At 40.7% G+C, this 25,230-nt stretch overlaps 1 protein-coding gene across 1 annotated transcript; it reads right to left on the bottom strand.

Annotated features, from left to right (window-relative positions):
- Positions 1 to 353: 353 nt before the first annotated feature.
- Positions 354 to 15,415, bottom strand: LOC140000075 (phospholipid scramblase family member 5-like). Its single transcript, XM_072029808.1, has 7 exons — positions 15,231 to 15,415; positions 12,555 to 12,706; positions 8,521 to 8,563; positions 7,477 to 7,697; positions 6,497 to 6,658; positions 5,496 to 5,657; positions 354 to 4,511 (listed from the first exon to the last, which is right to left on the bottom strand). Exons 1-7 carry the CDS (start codon positions 15,241 to 15,243, stop codon positions 4,473 to 4,475), a joined length of 792 nt encoding a protein of 263 aa, XP_071885909.1. The 5' UTR covers positions 15,244 to 15,415; the 3' UTR covers positions 354 to 4,472.
- Between the last annotated feature and the right edge of the window lie 9,815 nt (positions 15,416 to 25,230).

The raw sequence follows: 25,230 nt of genomic DNA on the forward strand, positions 1-25,230 counted from the left end.
ATATGGTTTAGTGGGGACTGTTAGTGTTAGGTTAGAGGTTGGACTCGATGATCTTGAGGTCTCTTCCAACCTAGAAATTCTGTGATTCTGTGATTCTGTGATTCTGTGATTCTGTTAGCTTCATTTAAGAAGAGTGAAGGAACAAAATAGTCGCAAATAAACAAGTCCATCTCACAGCAATTGCTAATAGAGTACCTCAACAATGATTTGGCTTTAAGGAAGCTATTCTTAAGAGGAATCAGGTTTAGCAAAGTATCTTGGATTCCAGAAAAAATAACAAATCTCTTCTCATAGAATATAGGGTAACTTTTCCTAAGGATTTAAAGTCCTTACCCCCACCATGGAGCCACTTTTAAGGAAGAGAAATATTAAAAACCTAGAGCTTAACCTCTAGGTTTAAACCTCTTTAACCTCTAGGTTTAAACCTAGATCATTTAAAAACCTAGAGCTGATCTTTGAATTAAACTAATATGTATCATTCTAACAGAGAATATATCATTCTAATTGAAGGAAAGCAATACAAAGAAGACTGTTAATAGGAGGAAGTTGCATTTTGGTTTTCCTAATGAGAGCTACCACTTAGCTCCATTAGAAAATGATTATTTTGCATCATTTCTAGGTTTGTCTAATTCTAAAATAAATAATTAAAAAGATGTTTTTCAATATATGCATCACAGTAATTCAAAGAAAAGCACTTTCATATACCGCAAATTATTAGATAACTAAAGATCTCAGAGCCTGCAGAGATTCTGTGTTGCCACTCTTTCCATCAACAAAGCAGCTCCCTCCCAGGTACTGGTGTCACCTGGGGTTGTGGCAGTACCAAGGGTTTCCATCTTTACAGCACATGGTGATAGACCATGATAATACGACACATGGACAAATTTCACTAATAGAAAACTTCCCCACACTTCTAGGGACCCCACCACAAAGCAGTTTCCTTTAGACACATCACTTTGTTTCTGTAGAAGGTGGGGAGTGCCTTGGGACTGCAGCTTCTCCCCTCTCCACCTGTGGAAGTTGTAGAGATGATCCAGGTACAGAATAGATTTTGGACTGACCAAAAGAACCCTCTTTAAGGTAGACTGGATTCTGCGTGTGCAGATGTCACAAAATATGTCACCATGACTCATCTGTAAATTTGGGGCAATAAAGACAATCAAGCATCTTATGCCAAAGGTTTAATATCAGGCAACAAAGAAAAAATCCTCCATTTAAGTTTGGAAATCAATTAGAGGTTAAAAGCATGTTGATCTTTAATCAGTGTGCCGGGTACACTTGTAGCTAAATATTCCAATAATGAACTGTTGCTGCCACCTACTGCACACAAGAATTATGTACTACCCAGATCCACAGCTAGCTATCAAATGGGAAAGTAGTCGCTTGGCTGAATTAAGTAAAATTTCTCTTTCATTAGAACAAACATATTTCTTTCTAGATGTTCAGGACATGACTCTGCTTTAGACAGTATCTGTTCTCCTTTGGGGGAATACCAAATTTTTGGAGTGCCACTCATGACATTGGGGAATTGTGAAATGGAGGTTTTGTAAAGAGTTCATGTAGCTTCCATCACATGAAATACATTGGTGTTAATAAGAACGTTAGTAGAACATTCTTATTACTTAGAAAATGTTTGTAGTACATTAACTTTTCTTTCGTAATATCACTTAGGATTTCATCTTTTGGCAGCATGAATTCCTGCTCTCCCATGGCAACTGTAGTTTAAGTGAAGGAACTTCCAGTTGAAAAACTGTTGGCATTGGCATTAGATTTATACCAGGATGCTGAAGTTAGGACCAAAGTCAAGCAGACTGCTGAGGAAGTTCTCCTAGCCAGCAAGAGCTGCCCCAGCCCCTCTGCTTTGTTTTATCCAGGGGCTTAGCCTGTTTCTGTATGTCTCAAAAGCTGTCCCTGGCTGTAAACAGGGACATTCATACATTCCTACACATCTGTTACCTTTTTCCTTTTTTTTTTTTTTTTTTTTTTTAAGAAAAAGAAAAAGAAAAATAATGGGTATTATCATACAAAACCAGCAACAATGTCACTAAGAACAAGAAATACAGTACCATCATCTGGTTGCAATATATAAAAATGTATACAAATATATAAAAGTATGCATAATTCACCTACAGGGCGTATGTGGATACTCATGGCCAAATTCAGCTCTGCAGGTAAAGACAACCTTGTTTTGTATTGACTTCAGTGGGGACTGAACACATTTGCTTTAAAGATGTCTTTGGCTGCTAAGGGTCATCAGAGGGCTGGAAACTGGAAGAGTGGCTGATAACCCAGGACCAGCTGCTCTCACCAGGCCCTGAGTTCAGCCACACACACCACGAGTACAAGAACATGGTGTTACATGAAACCCAACACTGTTGCTACAGTACAGTTACTTCTGTCTAAGGTAGCAAGGTGATTTAAAGGGATAAATTAAAACAGTAATATTGCTCTTTTCCTCAGTCTGCATTAGATTAAGTCAGCAGCAAAAGGACTGAATTTACTAGAATTACACCAGTGTGTAACTAGTGAGAAGAGCAAATTGGCATGTCATCTGTACCTCTCTGCAAAACTATAAATTTCCACAGGAGGGAGCATCTTGCCCACTAAACCCATAGGTAGAGAACACAAAAATGTACCGGGAGGGGAGATGGCAGTGCCTCCCTGGAGCTCACCACTGTGGATGGCTCTAGCCTGATGTGCTGCTAGGAATTATAGTGAGAGCTGGTAACAAAACGGTTAACAAATAAGGATGATTGTCAGAGCTTGTTAACCACAATTATTTTCAAGACATATGTAATTCTGTATAAATACCCAAGTCTGGTATATGATCTAAAACATATTGTTTAAATCTATAAGCGTTCCTGAGCTAATTTCTCTATGGGAATATTAGTTGCTGCTTCCTGGCTTCACTGTGTTTGAATTCATATCCATGAACGTTAAATTAAAATTAGTCTAAATGTTTGTTGAGAATTAATCACCTGATAAATTTAGCTCTGTTTCATTTTTATGAATAATTCATCATCTCCTCTCCCTTCCGTTGGTGTGTTTGGTTATTTACAAGAATTGAATTACCAGTTCACGCTACAAAATCCTGCATTCCAGGGGATTTGTAAAATCTTCTCCTTGTGAACCTGACTGGTGATTATGACAGCATTTGGTTTTACCACCAGTAGGGTGCTGTTCTGCTTCTTGAAGGACTCATTGTATTTTTTAAGAGAGACATAAGCAACCTTGCACAGCAAATACTTTGCAACAAAAACGTTTCTGTGTATATTTTGTGTGTATCATGGATGTTCCTAGACAGGATGCCTGTATTAGTAAAAGCCTGTTGGTGTGAATGATTAGGAACAATATTATGAGATGTGACTGCAGGAATGAACAGCTATTTAAAACTTACCTGAAATAGAAAAAGCTGCTGTTGTATAGTCCTTTGCCAAAGGGAAAGAATAATTCTGTCCCTGGAAGGCATTTTGCTCTAGAGTGGCCTCAGGTAAGGCTGAATGAGAAGTTATCTACCACCAGATATTATGAAGAGGACAAAAAAAAAAAAAAAAAAAAAAAAAAAGAGATTTTTGTTCATGGGAACAAGAATCTTTCAGACTTCAGAATCTGAAGGAATCCTTCTGATTCCTTCAGAATCAAATAGTTCAAATGTTAAGTGGTTTGTGCACCTCTAGCACATAGGGGATGACTCTCTCTCAAACCTTATTTCCTGCCTTCAGTATAGGAAGTGAAAATCCAGATTTTCTGAATGAAATTTTTGTTCCCCACTCTAGTGTTGGAAGACTAATTTCTGGGTGCTGCTCATTAAATAAATATTTGCCATAAAATTAAATTACTAGGAAACATCATTTCTCTTTTTTTTTTCAACTTACTTAAATAGTTACCATCTTGAAGTTCACATTGGGTGATGTCTTTATATTTGTTGCTCTCAAGCTCAGTTTGTTGCTATTAATTAAATTACAAATCAGAAAATTACTTCTAAAATTATGAAAAGCAAAAGCAAAACCCACACGACACACCTTGATGTGGTTAGTAACTGGTAGCATAACTCACAGAGCATCAAAGGGTTCTTTAAACACAGACTTTCATCAGTGATGCTGCAAGTCTTTGTCTAATCTTTCATGATTTCCCATGCAGAAACATCAAAAGGGAAAGAAAATAGCACTGTTCCAAAGCAACAGTGCTCTGTGGGAAAAGTATATGTTTAGCTACAATGCATACATGGCAAAATTATTATTTACATGAGAGATATTTTAATAAACAGCATCATTAGCTCCCTTTCTTTTCCTGTATGGAACAAGGATTTGTGCAGTTCAAAATCATGTCCAAAGCTCAAGGGATTTCTGGAAGAAAATGAAAAAGAATTAGAAAGTATCTAAAATATAAGTCTTCAAAGCAAGAAGATCAATTTATGTTCATTTTTACTTACTGAAGCACATTCTGCATATTTTATTGTTTCTGTCATCCTGTTATAATCCATCCAGAGAGTTTTCAAAGAACATTAAGTCCTACAAATAAACAAACTGTGACTGTAAGGAAGGTACAAAAATACAACAATTAATATGAAAAGTCATATTTGTAGGCTTTTATTACATAAAGTAACTAGGTCAGTCAATCAACTTATATTGTTTTGCCTCTGAGCAACCAGAGTTTCAGAGGACAATCCAAAAATCTTAAGTAGCACAAGTTACATTTCTAACCTAATAAAAACTAAATATCTGAGCTGTTACTGTTTTAAAGCAAAGACTTTCTAGTGAATAATTTACATAATTTTGTCCTTTTGTGTTTTCTGATGTGTATACTGAAGGTGACTGATACCATTGCATGCTATTCTTAACATGTTAAAGTTGACAAAAGCAGCAAGCATTAAGAAAATAACAGTATTCTCTTTTTCATATGTAATTCTTTTCTTACAATTAATTTCACAAGAGATTTTTTTTTTATTTTTAGGAGAAATCATATGACCTGAATATTATACATGCAAAACACTCAACAGAGTTATTGAAGAGGCAGCTGCCTCCCTCCCCACCAAGGAGTCCCAGCTGGGGACCAGGTTTGAACAGTTAATTTTTAGATGGTTGGTTTTCCCCTGGAACTTAAGAACTGTGCTCAGTGTTTTAAATTACCACCAGAGCTACCATAACCTTTGTTATGGATCATACAAACACAGCAGATAAGAAGCTTGGGGAAGTTTGCTACATTTGATATTTGATCCTGTCATGCAAGATATTGAACTACACATAGAATACTATTTTAAAAGTTTAGTTAAAAAATATTACAAAAATAGAAAAACTAAAAATGGGATGAAAAATAAAAAATAAAAAATAAAAAATAAAAAATAAAAGCTTTCCAGTGAACTGCTATCCTCCAGGCAGTGGTTTGACTTTTCACTGCATGTATGCCTTTGTATGATCACAGCTGACAGCAAGGGCCCCTTTGTTCCCGCAGGCTGCCCAGCTCCATGAAACTACCTCTTGATTTTTCATACTTACAATGAGAAAACATGCACCAATCATCACTGCCTTGATTTTCACATCAAGATCTACTGGGACCTGGATCCCAAAGTTGGCAGTGTTGGTAAAGACATTGTTTACAAATCCAGACCAGTACTTGGAAATTTTGCCAATGGTTGACATTTCATTGAGAACTTTTACCTGCACCAATGAAAGATAGGAAAAAAAAAAAAAAAAAAAGTAAAGAAATCTAATACGCACTGATTATATCCTAACAGAATTAATGACTGCCCCACTATGCAGAGTATGCCATAGTTGCCAGGCTGTTCTTGTCATTGAAATACTCTATTAGTGTCGGATTTACTTTTAGGAATGGCACTCAACAAAGGGTCTCTCTTACACATTTGGAGATATCAGCATCTTCAGAGCTGATGGAAAAGTGGATGAAGGTAATTGTGAAAATTTATACCAATTCTTCTTTCATAACAGATTTTTTTCCCCCATTTTGTGCTTCTGATGTGCTCCAAGTCACAGTAATATCACTGCTGTGGACCACTGTCCCCCACAACTAACAGATATGTTCTTGATTGTGCAGCCATCTTCATGTTTCTCAGACTATACTGAAATTTGGGACATTCCCTACTGAACTCTTCTGAAGAACACAGAAGTACTCTTATGAATCTTTAACTAAGAGAAAGAGCTTTGTTCACATCAGAAACCTCAGTCCATGGTTTCTTCAATCATCTCCCATTCTCCCTCTCATCTCATAAATCTCCCTCTAAATATTTCAACAGCTCTTCAGAATTACTTTTCTCCTGACAAATGATGTTAAATGGATGCAGAATTGTCACTCCTGTTCAGAAAACACCTGCAGGAATCTGCACGTAGAAGTCAGGAACTCCAATGCACATCATTGTAATTATGTTCCCAAATTATTTTAGCGTATTTAATATTTTTAAGGGTAGAATAATAGGATTTTCAAGTGAGAAATTCATTCAAAGCAGTAACTTTAAAATTCTTACCACTCGTAAGTAACATACCTCAAACTCAATATCTTCAAAACAGCCACAGGTTGCATACGGGCCAATTATTTTTAGGACATCTTCTTTGCTTTCATTCTGTATAGTAAACTTAGGCAGAAAAGGGTCCCAGTTCTGTACAACATACCCAGCTATTGTACCTGGGGGGGACTGCACTTCTAGCTATCAAACAAAACAAAGCAAAATCTTATAAACTGGTCTTATATTAGTGTATTTTTCCATAATACTGTATCATTTAGATAATTGCAAAATATTTTTTTACTGAATGTAATTATGTATAATTTTACTGAATCATGAACTGGATATCTAATGGCTGTCTAATGATGTTTTTATATATATATATATGTTTTTATATACAGTGAACAATGCAAACCTCAAAAGCTGCACCAGAAGCTAACACCAATGTAAGATTTGAGAAAAGTAATACAATGTAATGCAAAAGTATTATAATCAGCGAGTATCCTACAGGCTTTTTCATGAAGTAATTGTGCTACCCAAGGACCTTTTTTTCTAAAATCCTGATGCAGCACCAATAAAATAGGTAGGTGAGTCATGCTATAAAACATTTTAATAAAATAAGAAAGATGCATGAGAAGAAGACAAAAATGGAATGAAAAAATCTGATTCTGTATTTTTCACTCAAAGAAGCTTTTTTTGTTTGTTTGTTTGTTTTTCTTTCTTTTCTTTTTTTTTTTTTCTACAATAATTGCTTCTAAATTAAGGCCTGTTTGTAAGAATGGTCTTTAAAAGAAGTAAGAACATAGCCCAGTAGACAGTATAAGGTTTTTATTCTCCTCTCACTTGTAATATTGCCTGGACACATGCAGAAGTGAGAACAGAAGCTGCTCTCTGCACAGCCCGGGGCTGGGATGGGGCTGCGAATTCCTTCCTGCCATCCTCACTGAGGTTGCACAAAGCTTAATTAATGCTGAGCACATGCAGTGAGATGCTCGTACAAAAGGCAATTAGGCAGCACTCACCTCTTGCAGGAAGCAGGGGAACCAGCAGCTGCTGCATCTCAAGGGTCTATTCACTGTAATCACTTCTTGGCCTGAGTTATCAGCAATCCTTATGGTGAAAGACCTTATAGGCGAACACAAGTTACGATCAAAGCAACCGTTTTCTTCCACTGCAAAGTAAACTCTTTGTCCCAAATGGTTTTTTATCTCATATTTGCTGCAGGTTTCTGTGCCAAGTATGGCTAATAAAGCAAAATAAGTCAGGTGTTACTGTACCGTAATGTTAGAATTAGAGGTAGCCTCTGCCAAGACTCACCAAATTCAGCTTTGCATACAAGTTTACAGCTTCAGTCTTCTCTGCCTTATATATTCTAAAATCTATGAACAGAGACTGTATAAAAAATGTTTTGAAATTACACAAAGTACAATAATAATGATATAATAATGTCAGCTCTGTATTTTGAAAGAACATTTATTTCAAAGACTTTGGTTTGCTGTACACTGAAGTATAGATCACAAAACAGAATTCATGTCCTGAGTTTTGGTTTTGGCTTCTTCTTTTTAACCTGTGAAGAATAATGATATGAGGCCATCCCACTTCAGTGACAACTTGCACAGTGACAACTTGGGAGATACCCAAGAATCAGGCCACAAACATTTCAAGATGGAGAAATGCATTTAAAAAATGGTTTACTTGCAGAACTTGAAACTTTGAAATTTTGAGGAACTATGTAAATAAAATTATGCTTCAATTTTTTTTTCCTGACCTTTCTTTCTCTATTCACTTGTCATATGTTAATTGCTGTTAAGGACAACAACCATCCTTCCAATCCATGGAAAATATTCATCTTTAATAACTTTGAGAGAGGGGTTTTAGGGCTGAGGCAGAGGCTCTTTGTGATCCTTCTTTCCTCATTTCACCGTACTACCACCACAGTAGAGACCTGATGCAAGGTCAGCAGAAGACTTCGCAATGACTCCAGCAAGATGGGGAGAAGACTTGAAAACCTTCTGGAGATATCTGTGTACCAGCACCATTAGAGCATGATAAGTATTGCACGATACCTTCAAGGAGCTCCACCTGCTGATGAATAATTATCCGGTCCAGCTGTTTAAAAAAAAACAAAAAACAAAACAAAAAACAAAAAAAAAAAAAACAAACAAAAAAAAAAAAAAAAAAAAAAACAAACAAACAAAAAAAAAAAAAACAAAGTAGTGAATGCTGGAAGAGCCTACACTTCACTGTCTGAAACTGTCCTCATCTGTGAAATGATTACAAATGCAGGAGAAAAACTCTTTGCCATGACACACAGCTTTTCTGTGCTTATTGTACCTCTGCCATACTCTGGCTTAGAAAACAATCACCAGTCTTACAAAACCTTAATTTCAGTCTACCTTGATTTCAGCCCACCTTCCAGTTTTATGTGACTTTTTGTGCATGTTTTACCTGACATGTTAGGCATTGCTAGTTCCTTCTACTCAAAACCCTGGTAAGTATCAGACAGCTGACACAGGGTTTTGCCATTACTCACAGCTGAAGTCAAAAAGCATGTGATGGACTTCTGAGACCAGCATGTCGCAGTTCTCTGGCATTTGTATATTTTACAATTGACAAATCTTACCTGGTACACATTCCAACTGTTGCAGCCATTTATCAATTCCAGTAATCTCCTGCAGCTAGTGCAGGCAGCAAAGAAAAACTTGTAAGAGAGAAACTTCTGTATCCCTTTCGTTAATCTCTGGAATGCACATGCCAGAAATAATAAAAAATATTTGGACTTAAAAATCTTCTCCCAAGAATATTTGCTGTTTGACATTTAGATTTCATGAGATATGAGAAACCTTAGAGCTCATGGGAAGTTAGTACAGAGCTCTGCTGATGAAAAATGAATAAACAGGTTAAAGATGGCAGAGCTATTTTAATATTTTAGTATTGAATTTAATATGTATTCCTTTCCTCCAGATAGATTTTCAAAGGGAAAAGAAAAATAATGAGCCTGTATTGTTAAAAGCTTTGAGTGATTTTGCTCTGTATATTAGTTTGTTGTGTCCCAGGCAGAGGCAATATTTAGACAACACAGCAGTACCACTTGTTAGGCTTGTTTGTTTTGCCTTGTTTCTGCAAGGCAGCCGTTCTGATGCATCTTTTATTAGGACACTTGTGGATTAACAGAATTCTGCACTTCATTTGAAAGCATCCAAAACCCTTTGGTTTACATGGGTCTCGGTCCTCTTGAGCTCAGATGTGTTTAAATTCCTTATACACAGCTAATTGTCAGAATTTAGTTTTGTCAGTATTAAATTTACATCTGATCCGTCTAACAAAATCTAAACAAGGAAACTTCTTACAAAATTGGTTAAGCCTGGATAGTGGCACAACACAACATTGATCTTCTTGGAAAATTGATCTCAGGTCTCTTCCATCTATTCCTGCTCTGGGCAAAGGAATGACCTTTCGGTTGGACACTGCACAATTCCAAGAACTATGGCTGTGATCCGGAAGTTAATCATGTTTTTTGGGTAACCTGTCTTGTAGAAAAATGTTTAGGGTGCCACTTTAATGGTAATTACAGAAAGCATGGTATCAGTGTACCAGGGCAGAAGCGTTACTTTGTCAGTCTCTGAAGAGCTTTGAACAGCCAAGTGCATTGCTCCACAGCATGGCTGGCTTCAGGTGTGTATTTCCAGAGGGAAATACTTCTTTCCGGCTTTAACAGGACAGATATTTTCTTTTCCTCTCACCCGTCACTACATGCTTGGCTCCTGAGTTCCTGTTTTGTATAAGAATGTGGGGATCTCACAGCAAGTATGAGCATCATCCTGCACCAAAACATTCTGCAACGCATGGAAACACTAGGTGTGGTATACACCAATAAATCAGAGGAGGGGATGTTTGAATCTCTAAATAGATCTAAATACAAGGGAGCAGAAGACTGGATTACTTAAAAAAAAAAAAAAAAAAAAAAAAAAAAAAAAAAAAAAAAAAAAAAAAGGTAATCTAGAAAAGTAGAATCCATAGAATGAGGAAGAAGGGAGAGTTCTCCTTTCACAGCTTCCCTGGCCAGCAGGGGCGACAGTGAGGGCCAGGCTGACTGCATCCTCTCACAAATGCAGCATCACAGGCAGTGACACAGCAGACATGGACCCACAAGTCATCCTTGGACCTCCCTTATTCCAGCAGATTGGATTCAAAGCTTGAATCAGTAACAAAAATCCTGGTGAGCAGAAATCTTCAGTGCAACACAAAGAGGTGCAATCGCTATTTTTTTTGTTACTGTCCCCTAGCCCTTACTCCGGGGGATGCTGTCAGACCACATTAACAGCCAGACCTGACCTTGGAGAAGCTGAACCTCAGTGAAGATTGCTTAACATTCTACAGCCACTCTCCAGCAAGCAGGTGTATTTTTTTTTCTTACACAATGAAAATCCTAAACAGAAAACTTGCAGTGGGTTGCTCAGGGGCAAGCAAGGTTGTGTCAGGAAGCCAGGCTGGCTCAGCATTGCACACCCTCTTTACTCTCTTCAGACAGCAGAGCAAATTGAGAATAATTAGGAAGGGCTGCAGCACAGGCACATGGTTATTGGCTTGAGAACAAGCATGAATGAAGTCTTGAGTTCTAGTTATAGTTCTGACAGCTCCTTGCTCTTTTGTCTTTGTGTCAGATGTAAAGCTTCTATAAAATGGAGAAATAGAATTTGCTTGCCCACATTGTATGGCTAAAGCTGAGGCGTAATTCATGTTCATGCAGAAGACTGAATATGTAACCTGGCAAGTATTTACTATCACAATCAATTTTTGACTAAAAAATGTAGCTCAACAGTCTGTGAACAAACACTTCTGTAATTGACAACACATATCATTTTGTGCACAGGCACCATGAAATGAAAATCATAACGCCACATCGAAGATGATTTCTGAAGGGTCTCCTGGTTTCATTAGCTATCTAAGTGGCTTAGGTTTCAAATATAAAATGCATTCAGTTTCTGTTTCTAAATCAAGCTACAGACAAGCATATTTGAAATAGAGCCCTCAAGTGAAACAAACATTTCTCAGCACTACGTAAACACAAATACAACAGAAGTGTGTGTATCACCATCATCTGACTACACTGTGGGCCTGATTTTTCCCTCTGACATACCAGCTGGGATGCATGAAGCGTTACTCGATGTATGTAAGAGTGACAGGATCCAGCCATTTGTGAAATGCAAACTGGAGACAGTGTCAAAACAGTAGCCAGGGGTGGACTTCCAAAAAAAAAATCAGGAATAGATGAAACTTTTGGAGCTCACCTGATGAAGCTATGGAGCTGCAGACCACCACTGATCTGAGCTCCAGGGGCTGTGTGGTTTCACAGAGCAAGGTGAACAGGTGCACACTTAGCACCAGGACTAAGATGTTTTTACCATTCCCTTTCCCTTTCCCTCCCCTGCCTGTGACCTTAGCTTCCATTTCCATGCAATTTTCTGTCTTTGGCACTAGCCCTTTCCTGCCCCACAGCCCAAAACAGAGTGGGCGTGGGTCTGCAGCTGCTCAGGCTTTCACTCACCAAGTCATCCGCTTGGGATATGGCTTTCCCAGGACTCTCCCTCTAACCTTGAGGACACTGTCCCAGTGGGCACAAGGAATTTGCTCAGAAGACCTGCATGTTCCCAAAAGGATGGAATGTGACAGTTCCTTCAGCACACTGCTTGTTTTCATCAACCAGACTAGTTTTAAGGTCAGACGGAGGTTGGCAGTGGTTTCCCTGGAAGTGAGCTCTTAAGGAGCTGGAAGGAATCTGGGCAGGACAATGAGAGGGATAAAAGTTATGATCAGGAAAAAGCAAGTCCTAGAGAGAGGAAAATTGTGTTTGGGGGGCAAGGAGAACAGTACACACAACAAATGGTTTTCCATAAAAATGAATGGCAGCAATGAAGGAAGAGCTTATTAGTCCTATGTTCCTTATTTCATAGTAATATCAGACAACCAAAAAAAGCTTCCCCTTCTTCACAAGACAAAAAAAAAAAAAAAAAAAAAAAAAAGAACACTCCCCCACCCCCAAAATTTATCAGTCTATGATGAAAACAGAACAGTTTTAGCATTTGAAAATATCCAGGACCTGATTCAGATACTCCAGACCAGGTGGCAAGTTATGAGCACGTGATGTTTGCTTCCAGAGGCTTGTGGGTTCAACAGGCTTATCTTGTTCAGGAAGGCCAGAAGAACCAGGGAGGTAATCCTTAAAGATTGTGGTTGTTTGTTGTTGAGATTCTGCAGGAGGAGAAAATAATAAAAAAAAAATCAGAAATGAGCAGTGTCAAACAGCAGCTAGCTGCTCAGATCCAAACTGGGACACTACTGTCACATTCTGTCTGGAATTACATCAGCATTTTAGTTCAGATGAAGAGCAAGGGTCTGAAGCTAATCTCCTGATGCTCCCTCACTTCCAGCACTCCAGCTCACCCTACAAAGCTGTCTTGGAGCATGCAAACTGAGACCCCTTCAGATAAAACTAAACTCAGAGATGCTGGGACAAGGCTGGAGCTGAGCCGTGCTCACACATGGGGTGGCCATGGGCTCCTGAGCATGGGCTGCTTGGCACTGCTGCCTCTGTGCTGATGTCCACCCAGCTACCTGTTAGGGCTGGCTTCCCTTCCAGCATCTTAAGGGCATGCATGTTTTCTCTTTAATTAGAGATAAAATTTCCAGGGATCTCAGATTCTCCATGCTACATGTTACCGCTGTGGTATGAAAAGTCTACAGCTTCTTCCAGTGCATTATTCATTAATCTTAACAGGAGATCAGATACTGGTAAGCTGCATTTTCTCGTCTGCTGTTGCAAACCCTTCCTTTAGGACACAATGGTGTTTACCCTGACCTGTGCTGCTGGAGGTAACGTGAGCATTTACTGTTACTGGCACCTCCGTGCATGCATCTGCTCATATGCACAGGCATCTTCTCTCTCCATGCAGCAAGCTCCTTTGCCATTTGATTCTGCACTCCCACTGGTTTCACTATCAGCATCTTTCCACAGCCTTCAGTAACACTAGCTCTGCTGGAACAAGCAAGAGCCAGCTGAAGCTCTCAGCACGTACATTGAAAGTCCTTGTATTAAACTGAGCCTCTGTGCCTCAGCAAGAAAGCAGTCTTCAGACTGATCATTTTTATCTCCTGCATAACAATATTTGGGCACAATGAGGCCTGAAGTCCAGAAGGAATTTGGGCTCTAGGTCTGAAGATCTATTTTGCAGGTGTGGGTTTAAATGAGATCCTTTAGCTTTATTTGAACCCAGTGTGGCTGATTCATCGTTTAATCATATTTTGATCTTAATTTGCCTTTGCAGCCACTGCTTTCCTTCAAAGTCTGAGGCCACAGGAAGAAGCAACCCTTTTGAATTTGTAGCTGGCTTTTAAAAATGTATATCTGGGTGATAAATATTTTATATGCTCTTCTGCATCATTTTACCTCACAGGGTTCTGTTACTGCCATAACTCTTGTTGTTACATGAAATGCTGTGAAGTGGCCGAGTGTTTGTGTTATTCTTGGATAATAAAGAGAAAAAAGACAACAAATTGCAGTTCTACCTGTCAAATTTTAAGCTATGCAAAAATCAAGCAGTAAATATGTTGATGACAACCTAAGCTACTCTGAGGCTTTGTCTATTTTTTATTTATTTATTGTGGTTCTTTCCTATTTCATTTACGGTATGGGAGAACTTAAAAGTTACCATATGATACAGTGAACATTCTGTACAATCATAATGTAGGGAGCTACTGGCTCCTATAGAAGCATATTATCAACTTCCTTCTTTACGAGCACTATTTTACACAACATGAATATATTGTTACTTCTGTTAATTGCTATACATTAAAAAACACATAACCAGAACTCTTTTATATGGCTTAAAATAAGCAAAATGTATACTCCTCAGGGAAAAACATATATTCCAATAGTACAACAATGCCCTTAAATCTGTTTGCTGCTGTATAAATTCAAGCACTGAAAATGCTGAATGTCTTAAGTATGTTGTAGGGGGGGAATGAGGGTGGTAAACATTTGGCAAACACACAGACATTGCTGGATCTCCCTGGGCCAGCATCTGCCTCCATACGTCACACCAGGGTGACCTCTGTGGGGTTGCATTCACATTAAGAAAAAACAGATTTGTATCTTTCTGCTTAGTTTTAGTATTTGTCAGAATAGAAAAAATGAATTTTGATGGCTTGTTAGATCAGCATACTACTATATATCTGATCATATAGTGTTTATCTGTAGCCCTGAATACCCAACGGGCTGCAGCTCAAAGACAATACATTACAAAAATGAACCCAGATAGAAGTAATCTGGTTAAATTCAGTTCTCCTTCATATATTTATTTTTCCTATATTACTCTGGGCAGTTTTGAAAGTGAAAAGCATTTGCAGATTTTGTATTTTCAAAGTGGAATAGGAAAGAATAGTGCAAAAATCTGTTTTAATCTTGGATCAATACATGTCTTTCCATACAGCCTATACTGACAGGTTTAAAAACAAACACACGAACACACCATTTTCTGACTGAATGCAGATACTAACATTTTGTAACATATATTATTCAAATAACATTCCAGTATAGATTTTAGTCTCCTTAGGAGCCTCTTCAATGCTGACAAATTAAAGGAAGCCAAAACAACCATACTTTGGCTGCTGTGATTTTAGCCTGAAACTCTCATTTCATCAGACTGCTGATTGCTGGAAACAAGACTGTAGTTTTCTGTATACATGATCTAAAAATACAGACTATAGATGCACTTACCTTGAGCGGCCATGAAGCTTCCTGAGTTACTTCTTCAAAGTAAGCCAGGTTAAAAGAAAAGACTTTTCTTGTTGCAGCAAAGAAAAAAAGAGCACAGCATGCACAAAACTTCAGAAGGTGTCTGTCTACTTCGTATCAGCTTACAAAGAACTGGAGGAAATGTATTGCCTTTCTCATGTTTCAGAACACTGCATTTCATGTCGATGGACAACAGGGGGAGATGATGCTAACAAACAAGAAAAACATTATTCATTTCAAGTTATTTGCACCAATGGAAAGAGGAAGTGTTTTGTGCATACAAAGAGACAAAACTTCAATGTACCCACTGGGTAACTGAATGCTTTAGACCTGAAATTCCACTTTATAATGTATGTATACATTCCATGACTATATTAATTCTGTCTTTATAATTCAATATTTATGTTTCTGTTTCTGCTGGTATCCTCTGCTGTTATCCAGCAAGGACAAAGGAGCTAATTACCTGCATTTCCCTACTGATGGCCCTCAGTCAACAAACCCAGTACTCAGAGCAAGGGGAGCTACCTGGGCTTTCTCTCTGTGCTCCACATCAGTGTCCCCTGCAAGGGACGTCACTGAGCCCCAGGAAACGACCCTGTGCCAGCCCCTCCACAGCCCCTTGACATGTGGGGCTCTGCTGCTGATCCCTGTGAGGTGTTCAAACTGCATAGATGAATTAAAACTCGCTGTCTGTGCTCTGCTCCGGATGAGCACAGCCCAGTCCAAAAAGTATCACACGTAATTACTGGCATTGCACTGAGCGGAAGGGAGGAGAATGGAAAGTAACCTTGACTTACCAGCTCATATTTTTACTTCAAGTGCCCAAGTCGTCATGGAGATCACGCACCTGTGAGCCACAGACAGATATGATGCATGGCTGGAAAAATGGCAGAGCCTGAGCAGAGGGTGAGGAGGAGTAGGGTGAGGTGCTGGGGACCATTTTCTATCCTGTTACTGCAGGTCCTATCGGTTTTAAATGTTCTGTAGGGGCACATCCGAGCAGATTTAAGTCCAGAGGGTACAGCTGAGGAAGATATGGACAAGGAAGAATCTATGAAGGAAGAATACAGAAAAACCTTCCTTATTATTATTATAATATAATATAATATAATATAATATAATATAATATAATAATATAATAATATATATATAATATTATATATATAATATATTATATATATATATATTATATTATATATATAATATATATATAAATTATATATATATTATATATATATTATAATTATATATTATAATTATATATATTATTATTATAATTATATATTATAATTATATATTATAATTATATATATAATTATATATATAAATTATATAAAAATATATATATATTATATATTATATATATAATATATATATTAATTAATAATAATATAATTTAATAAAATTAATATTAATATATATTAATTAATAATATTATATTATATATTACATATATAATATATATAAATATATAAATAAATAATAATAATATAATTAATATAATTAATATAATAATAATAATAATAATAATAATAATAATAATAATAATAATAATAATAATAATAATAATAAAACACGGAACCTATTTTTTATTGACTGTATTAGTAAATTCAAATCCCACAGGTCTCCCAGTGGAACATGTGAAAATCTGGCTGTGTAAAACCTCCTTGCATTTTGTCATTGCACATTTGGGAAGTCACTGGGCAGTGCAGCCCTACCCAGCTGGTCCTGGCTGGGCTCACCCCTGGAAACACGGTATGAAGGGAGAAGGCAGCCCACTGACAAAGGAATTTGGCTACTGAAAAATGCCTCACTAAAGAAATCCCTCCAGACTGGGAAGAAATTTGACATCACTGGAAAGAAAGATTAGGAATGACTAAAAGTTTTTGCTTCCTTTCTCCTTGTCAAAGAAATGCTTCTTCTGAGCGAGGATCTAACCTGGGGAGCAGACACACAGCTTAAACAAGATTTCTGCCGAAGAAAAGGAGAGGGAAAGCTCTTGGAAAATATCCTAACATAACTTTGAAAACGATGGATAGAAAATTTCAAAAAGCAACTCAGATACAGCACTAACCCAGCTTTGAAAATGAAAAAAGACTTGCTTCACCTCCCAGAAAACCAAAAAAAAAACACAAACCACCACCACCACCAACAACAACAAAAAAAAAGCTTCTGACAACACATAAAGCAAGTGTGGTGCAGTAAGAAAAACGTGCCTAAAACAGACAAAACACACACTTAGAGATAGATGCTGAAGGAATAGGTTTCAAACATTTGCAGAGCATTTTGTGAGAACTCCAAACAGCTCTCTGGCTAGTCCTTGCCATCCACAACCCGTTCTTGTAAGGGCCTGGGGCAGCCCAGCCCAGGGAGCCCTCTGCTTTGCCCACCGCAGCCAGTTGCAGCCAGATCCCGGTGCCAGGCAGCGGGCGGGAGGGCAGCAGGGTGGCTGGGCTGCCCCAGCACGGGCACAGGGAGGAGCTGCAGAGGTTCTTTCCAGAGCATGGGCTCCCTCTAGAAGCTAGAGCCGCCATGGTGCCACGGGCAGGTCCACGCGCAGGCAGGGACCAGGCTTCGTTGTTCTGCTGCTCATGAAATAAACCTTTCCCTGAAGCAGTTCTACCCCAAAGAACTAATTTCCTGGCATTATTTACAAAATTGCAGTAAACAGGTAATAGAAAGATATAAAGTGTGGCTTGAAGTGCGTTTTATGTTTTTCCATTTCTTTTACAAATTTCCATATTTTTCACAATGTCCCCTCTTACCACATTATTATTATTATTATTATTATTATTATTATTATTATTATTATTATTTTTTTTTTTTTTTTTTTTTTTCTGAAACAATCATTTTAGTAGATTACATCAAGAGAGTTCTGCAGGAATTGAAAACAAGTTTTGCACTGAGATAGGTCTTTACAATTAAAATTATGTATTTAACAGTTTATTCAATCTCAGTTTATCTTTTTATTAAGTACTCACATATTGGTCAAAAACTGCTCCAGCTGTGATTTAAGGCAGCCTCACTAAGGACTGGAGCAACAGAAGACTTAATCATATTTATCCACAAACGCAAGCATCCTTTGGTGCTATTTAAAAATACATAGAGAAAAACTACAAACAAGGAAGGAACATTTAAAGAATTAAATATAGCTATTAGTTATAATTAATAGTTATATATAATATAACTATATATAGTTATAATATAATATATATAATATAAAATATTGTGATACAATTATATATTATATATAATACAATATATATATAATATAATATAATAGCCAACTAGGAAATGTGCCCTCCTAGACCTGTTGCTAGAAAACAGAGAGGGTCTGGTGGGAGATGTGGTGATTGGTGGCCGCCTCGGTCATAGTGACCATGAAGTGGTTGAGTTCAAAATTTACGGTGACAGAAGGAAAAGTGCCACCAAAACCTCATCCCTAGATATGGGGAAAGCGGACTTCAGGCTGCTCAGGGAACTAGTCAGCAAGGTCCCCTGGGAAACTGCTCTTGAAGGCCTCGATGTCCACCAGTGCTGGTCATTCTTTAAGCGATGCCTCCTAGAAGCACAAGATCAGGCAATTCCTAAATATCGCAAGTCAGGCAGACGGGGCAGGAGGCCGGCGTGGCTGACCAGGAACATTCTTATGGAGATTAGGTGGAAACAGAGAGTGTTTTGCTACTGGAAGGAGGGCCAGGTGTCCTGGAAAGAATACAGGGATGCTGTTCGTGTTTGTAGGAAGAAAATTCGTGTGGCTAAAGCACACCTAGAGTTGAAGCTTGCTGTGTCTGTGAGAGAAAATAAAAAGGGTTTTTTTAGATATGTGAATGGGAAAAGGAGAACTAAAGAATACATAGGGCCGCTCCTTGATAGGGAAGGTCTCCTCACAGACAATGACACAGGCAAAGCAGAGACGCTTAACGCCTTCCTTGCCTCTGTCTTCAATGCCGATGATGGGCTTCGGGACCCAGGGTGCCCTGAGCTGGAGGACCGGGACGGTGGGGATGACAAACTTCCAACCGACCCTGAACGTGTGCGGGATTTGCTACTCCACCTGGATCCCTACAAGTCCATGGGTCCAGATGGGATTCATCCCCGGGTGCTGAAAGAGCTGGTGGACGTCATCGCGGAACCTCTCTCAATTATTTTTCAACGATCCTGGGAGTCTGGAGAGGTCCCGGTAGACTGGAAGCTGGCAAATGTTGTGCCGATTTTCAAGAAGGGTCAGAAAGAAGACCCTAGCAATTACAGGCCTGTCAGTCTCACGTCAGTGCCTGGTAAAATCATGGAGAAGACGGTTCTTGAACGTATTGAGGCGCACCTGGGGGACAAAGCAGCCATTGGTCCCAGCCAGCATGGGTTTGTGAAGGGTAGGTCCTGCCTAACGAACCTGATTTCCTTTTATGAGAAGATCACCCGTATGGTGGACCAAGGGAAACCAGCTGATGTGATTTTTTTGGATTTCAGCAAGGCTTTTGACATGGTTTCATATAGGATCCTACTGGACAAAATGTCCAGCATACAGCTAAATAAAAACATCATACGATGGGTGAGCAATTGGCTAACGGGCAGGGCCCAAAGGGTTATGGTGAATGGGGCTGCATCAGGCTGGCGGGCTGTCGTGGTTTAACCCGGCCGGCAGCTAAACACCACGCAGCCGTTCGCTCACCCTCCCCCCTCCCTCTCTGGGACGGGGGAGAGAAATGGAAAGTGAAGCCCGTGAGTTGAGATAAAGACAGTTTAATAAGACAGGAAAATAATAATAACAAAATAATAATAACAATAATAACAATAATAATAATATGGTGATAATAGGGAAATAATAATAATATGTACAAACAAGTGATGCACAATGTAATTGCTCACCACTCGCTGACCGATGCCCAGCCTAACCCCGAGCAGTCCGGCCCCGTCCCCCCGGCTAGCCACCCCTATATATTGTTTAGCATGACGTCAGATGGTATGGAATACCCCTTTGGCTAGTTTGGGTCACCTGTCCCGGGTCTGTCCCCTCCCAGCTCTTACTGCACCCCCAGCCTGCCCGTTGGCAGGACAGAGCAAAAGGCTGAGATGTCCTTGGCTTAGTATAAGCACTGCTCTGCAACAATTAAAGCATCGGGGTGTTATCAGCACTCTTCTCATCCTAAGCCAAAACACAGCATTCCACCAGCTACTAGGAGGAAAATTAATTCTGTTCTAACTGAAACCAGGACATCTATCTACCCCTTATTCCATACCATTTATGTCATGCTCAGGTTACACTCTTTTCCATACATTCTAATTAGTCACCTATAGTAATCATGGTAGTGATAACATACAGTGTAATATAGTAATTAACATGGTACAATTCAGTTCATGGGCTATTCTCACCCAGTATTAAATCTCCTTGAGGTACACACCGCACCTCTCCGTTCTTTTGCATCACCCACCAAGTGTATCCAGGTCCCTGAGCGAAAACAATTCCACGAATAGGTTTGCCTTTTCCTGAGGCAGGAGTAGCCCAGACTGTTTTACCCAGCATATTTTTTACATGCACTACAGGAACCTTATCCCCATCTACAGTACGTAACAGGTTTGATTGGGCAGGTCCAGCTCGGTTGGTAGATCCCCTAGTATTGACTAACCAGGTGGCCTTTGCCAAATGCGTATCCCAGTTTTTGAACGTCCCAGCGCCCATTGCTTTCAAGGTAGTCTTTAACAGGCCATTGTATCGTTCAACTTTCCCGGAGGCTGGTGCATGATAGGGGATGTGATACACCCATTCAATACCATGTTCTTTGGCCCAAGTGTCTATAAGGTTGTTTCGGAAGTGAGTCCCATTGTCTGATTCTATTCTTTCTGGGGTGCCATGTCGCCATAGGACTTGCTTTTCAAGGCCCAGGATGGTGTTCCGGGCGGTGGCATGAGGCACAGGATATGTTTCCAGCCATCCGGTTGTTGCTTCCACCATTGTAAGTACGTGGCGCTTGCCATTGCGAGTTTGAGGGAGTGTGATGTAATCGATCTGCCAGGCCTCTCCATATTTATATTTCAGCCATCGTCCTCCATACCAAAGAGGCTTTGACCGTTTGGCTTGCTTGATTGCAGCACATGTTTCACAGTCATGAATCACCTGTGCTATAGCGTCCATGGTCAGGTCCACCCCTCGATCACGAGCCCATCTGTATGTTGCATCTCTACCTTGATGGCCTGAGGTGTCATGGGCCCATCGGGCTATAAATAATTCACCTTTATGCTGCCAATCCAGGTCCACCTGAGCTACTTCAATCTTAGCAGCCTGATCCACCTGCTGGTTGTTTTGATGTTCTTCAGTAGCCCGATTCTTGGGCACATGACCATCTACGTGGCGTACTTTCACAGCCAGGTTCTCTACCCGAGCAGCAATATCTTGCCACAATGCAGCAGCCCAGATGGGTTTGCCCCTACGCTGCCAGTTGTTTTGCTTCCATTGCTGTAACCATCCCCACAGGGCATTTGCTACCACCCATGAATCGGTGTAGAGATAGAGAACTGGCCATTTTTCTCATTCAGCAATGTCTAAAGCCAGCTGAATGGCTTTCACTTCTGCAAACTGACTCGATTCACCTTCTCCCTCAGCAGCTTCTGCAACTCGTCGCGTAGGACTCCATACAGCAGCCTTCCATCTCCGATGCTTCCCCACAATACGGCAGGACCCATCAGTGAATGGGGCATATTTCTTTTCGTTCTCTGGTAACTGGTTGTACAGTGGGGCTTCTTCAGCACGACCCACCTCCTCCTCTGATGATATCCCAAAGTATTTGCCTTCTGGTCGGTCCATAATCACTTCCAGTATTCCTGGGTGACTGGGCTTTCCTATTCGAGCCCTCTGAGTAATCAGTGCAACCCACTTGCTCCATGTAGCATCAGTTGCATGATGCGTAGAGGGGACCCTTCCCTTGAACATCCAGCCTAGTACTGGTAATCGGGGTGCTAGGAGGAGCTGCGCTTCAGTACCGACCACCTCCGAAGCAGATCGAACTCCTTCATATGCTGCCAATATCTCCTTTTCAGTTGGAGTATAGCGGGCCTCGGATCCTCTGTATCCCCGACTCCAAAACCCCAGAGGCCGACCTCGAGTTTCCCCAGGTTCTTTCTGCCAGAGGCTCCAGGTGGGGCCATTCTCCCCGGCTGCAGTGTAGAGCACATTCTTTACATCTGGTCCTGTTCGAACTGGCCCAAGGGCTACTGCATGGACTATTTCCTGCTTGATTTGTTCAAAGGCTTGTCGTTGTTCAGGGCCCCATTCAAACTCATTCTTCTTACGGGTTACTTGGTAGAGCGGGTTTACAATCAGACTGTAATTTGGGATGTGCATTCTCCAAAACCCCACAACACCTAGGAAAGTCTGTGTTTCTTTTTTGTTAGTTGGTGGAGACATAGCTGTTATTTTGTTGATCACATCCATTGGGATTTGACGACGTCCATCTTGCCATTTTATTCCTAAAAACTGGATCTCTCGTGCAGGTCCTTTGACTTCATTTTGTTTTATGGCAAAACCGGCTTTCAGAAGGATTTGGACTATTTTCTTCCCTTTCTCAAAAACTTCCTCTGCTGTGTCACCCCACACAATAATGTCATCGATGTACTTCAGGTGTTCAGGAGCTTCCCCCTGCTCTAGCGCAGACTGGATCAGCCCATGGCAAATGGTAGGGCTGTGTTTCCACCCCTGGGGCAGCCGATTCCAAGTATATTGGACTCCCCTCCAAGTGAAGGCAAATTGTGGCCTGCACTCTGCTGCTAGAGGGATGGAGAAAAATGTATTAGCGATATCAGTTGTGGTGTACCACTTGGCTGCCTTCGACTCAAGTTCGTACTGAAGTTCCAGCATGTCCGGCACTGCAGCACTCAGTGGTGGCGTGACTTCATTCAGGCCACGATAGTCCACTGTTAGTCTCCACTCGCCATTAGACTTTCGCACTGGCCATATGGGACTATTGAAAGGTGAATGGGTCTTGCTGATCACTCCTTGGCTCTCCAATTGACGAATTAGCTTATGGATGGGAATCAGGGAGTCTCGGTTAGTGCGATATTGCCGCCGGTGCACAGTTGTGGTAGCGATTGGCACTTGCTGTTCTTCGACCCTCAGCAACCCCACAACAGAGGGGTCCTCTGAGAGACCAGGCAAGGTAGATAATTGTTTAATGCCCTCTGTCTCTAAGGCAGCTATACCAAAAGTCCACCGGAACCCTTTTGGGTCCTTGCAATATCCTCTTCTAAGATAGTCTATGCCAAGGATACATGGAACATCCGGGCCAGTCACAATGCGGTGCTTTTCCTACTCATTCCCAGTCAGACTCACTTCAGCCTCCAGTACAGTCAACTGCTGAGATCCCCCTGTCACTCCACAAATATAGATGGGCTCTGGTCCTTTATAGCTCGATGGCATTATAGTACATTGTGCACCGGTGTCTACTAAAGCCTTATACTTCTGTGCGTGTGACGTGCCAGGCCATCGAATCCACACAGTCCAATAAACTCGATTGTCCCTTTCCTCCCCCTGGCTGGAGGCAGGGCCCCCCTAATCCTGGTCAGAATCTTCTTCGTTTCTGTGTTTGAAGGACTGTCTGCTGGAAGTTGGAGCAGCAAACTTTTCGGAGAATCCCTTTTTCCTGATTGTTTTCTTTTGCAACTCACGTACCCGTGCCTCTAGGGTCGCGGTAGATTTTCCATCCCATTTTCTCATGTCCTCTCCATGGTCTCGTAAGTAAAACCACAGGGTGGCATGGGGTGAGTACCCACCATATCGTCTTCCTTGTGTGGGTGAACGCCTACCCCTGACAGCTGAGACACTGCTTTGTACAGGTGCGGAGGAGAATAATCTCTCTTCAAGTTGGTGAACCTTTTCAGAAAGTTTCTCCCAGGTGTTCTCTTTTGGTCTGTGGACACTGGGTGGTTCAGGTGGGGAGGACAATAGATTCTCTTCAAGTTGGTGAACCTTTTCAGAAAGTTTCTCCACAGCTGAGACGCAGGCCTGTAAGGAAGAGGAGAGACTTTCTTCGTACTGCCGGAGTTGTTTAGCCACTTCATCCACTGTGGGTTCCTCATCCTCTTTCCAGGCCATTATTGCCAATGAGCTGGCATATGATGATGGTGCACTCCGTACAAACTTCCGCCACATGGGTCGTGTACACTTGACTTCATCTGGGTCTTTGGATGTTTGTCTGAGGTCTGGATCCTCATAAATCACTTCCCGTACGGCTAATTCCCTCAGGTACTGGATTCCCTTCTCCATAGTGGTCCACTTGCCTGGTAGACATAAAAGTTCTTCCTTGAAGGGATACCTTTCCCTCACAGCTGAGAGGAGACGTCTCCAGAGGCTGGTGGATTGTGCTCCATCTGCAATTGCTTTGTCAATGCTGGCGTCTCGAGCAAGGGATCCCAGCCGCTTGGCTTCCCTGCCGTCTAATTCCACACAATTGGCTCCAGAGTCCCAGCACCGGAGCAGCCAGGTGACAAGCTGCTCACCTATACAGCGACCAAAATCTTTTCGCACATCTCGTAGCTCACGCTCGTTCAGGCTTCGGGTAGTTACTGTTGATTTTTCGACATCCTCATCTTCCTCCTCCTGAATCCTTGATGGCCCAGCGTCGTCGTCATCTTCGTCATCTCTATACCTAGTTTTGGCAGAAGCCTTACCTGGATTGGCAGAAGACTCTCTGCGTTCTAAACGACCTGAATCTCTATACCATTTTTTCACCTTCTCTACAGGGGCAGCTTGCACTGCTACTGCTCGTTTGTCTGACTTTGTTACAGGGTCTGCTACAGGGGTTGGAATACCCTCTGCAGGGGCAGCTTGCACTGCTACTGCTCGTTTCTCTGACCCCGTTACAGGGATTGGAATACCCTCTGCAGGGTCAACTTGCACTGCTACAGCTCGTTTCTCTGACCCCGTTACAGGGATTGGAATACCCTTTGCAGGGTCAACTTGCACTGCTACAGCTCGTTTCTCTGACACTGC

The sequence above is a fragment of the Anas platyrhynchos genome, chromosome 31 (genome assembly GCF_047663525.1).
Source record: "Anas platyrhynchos isolate ZD024472 breed Pekin duck chromosome 31, IASCAAS_PekinDuck_T2T, whole genome shotgun sequence".
In the NCBI taxonomy this organism is placed as follows: Eukaryota; Metazoa; Chordata; class Aves; order Anseriformes; family Anatidae; genus Anas; species Anas platyrhynchos.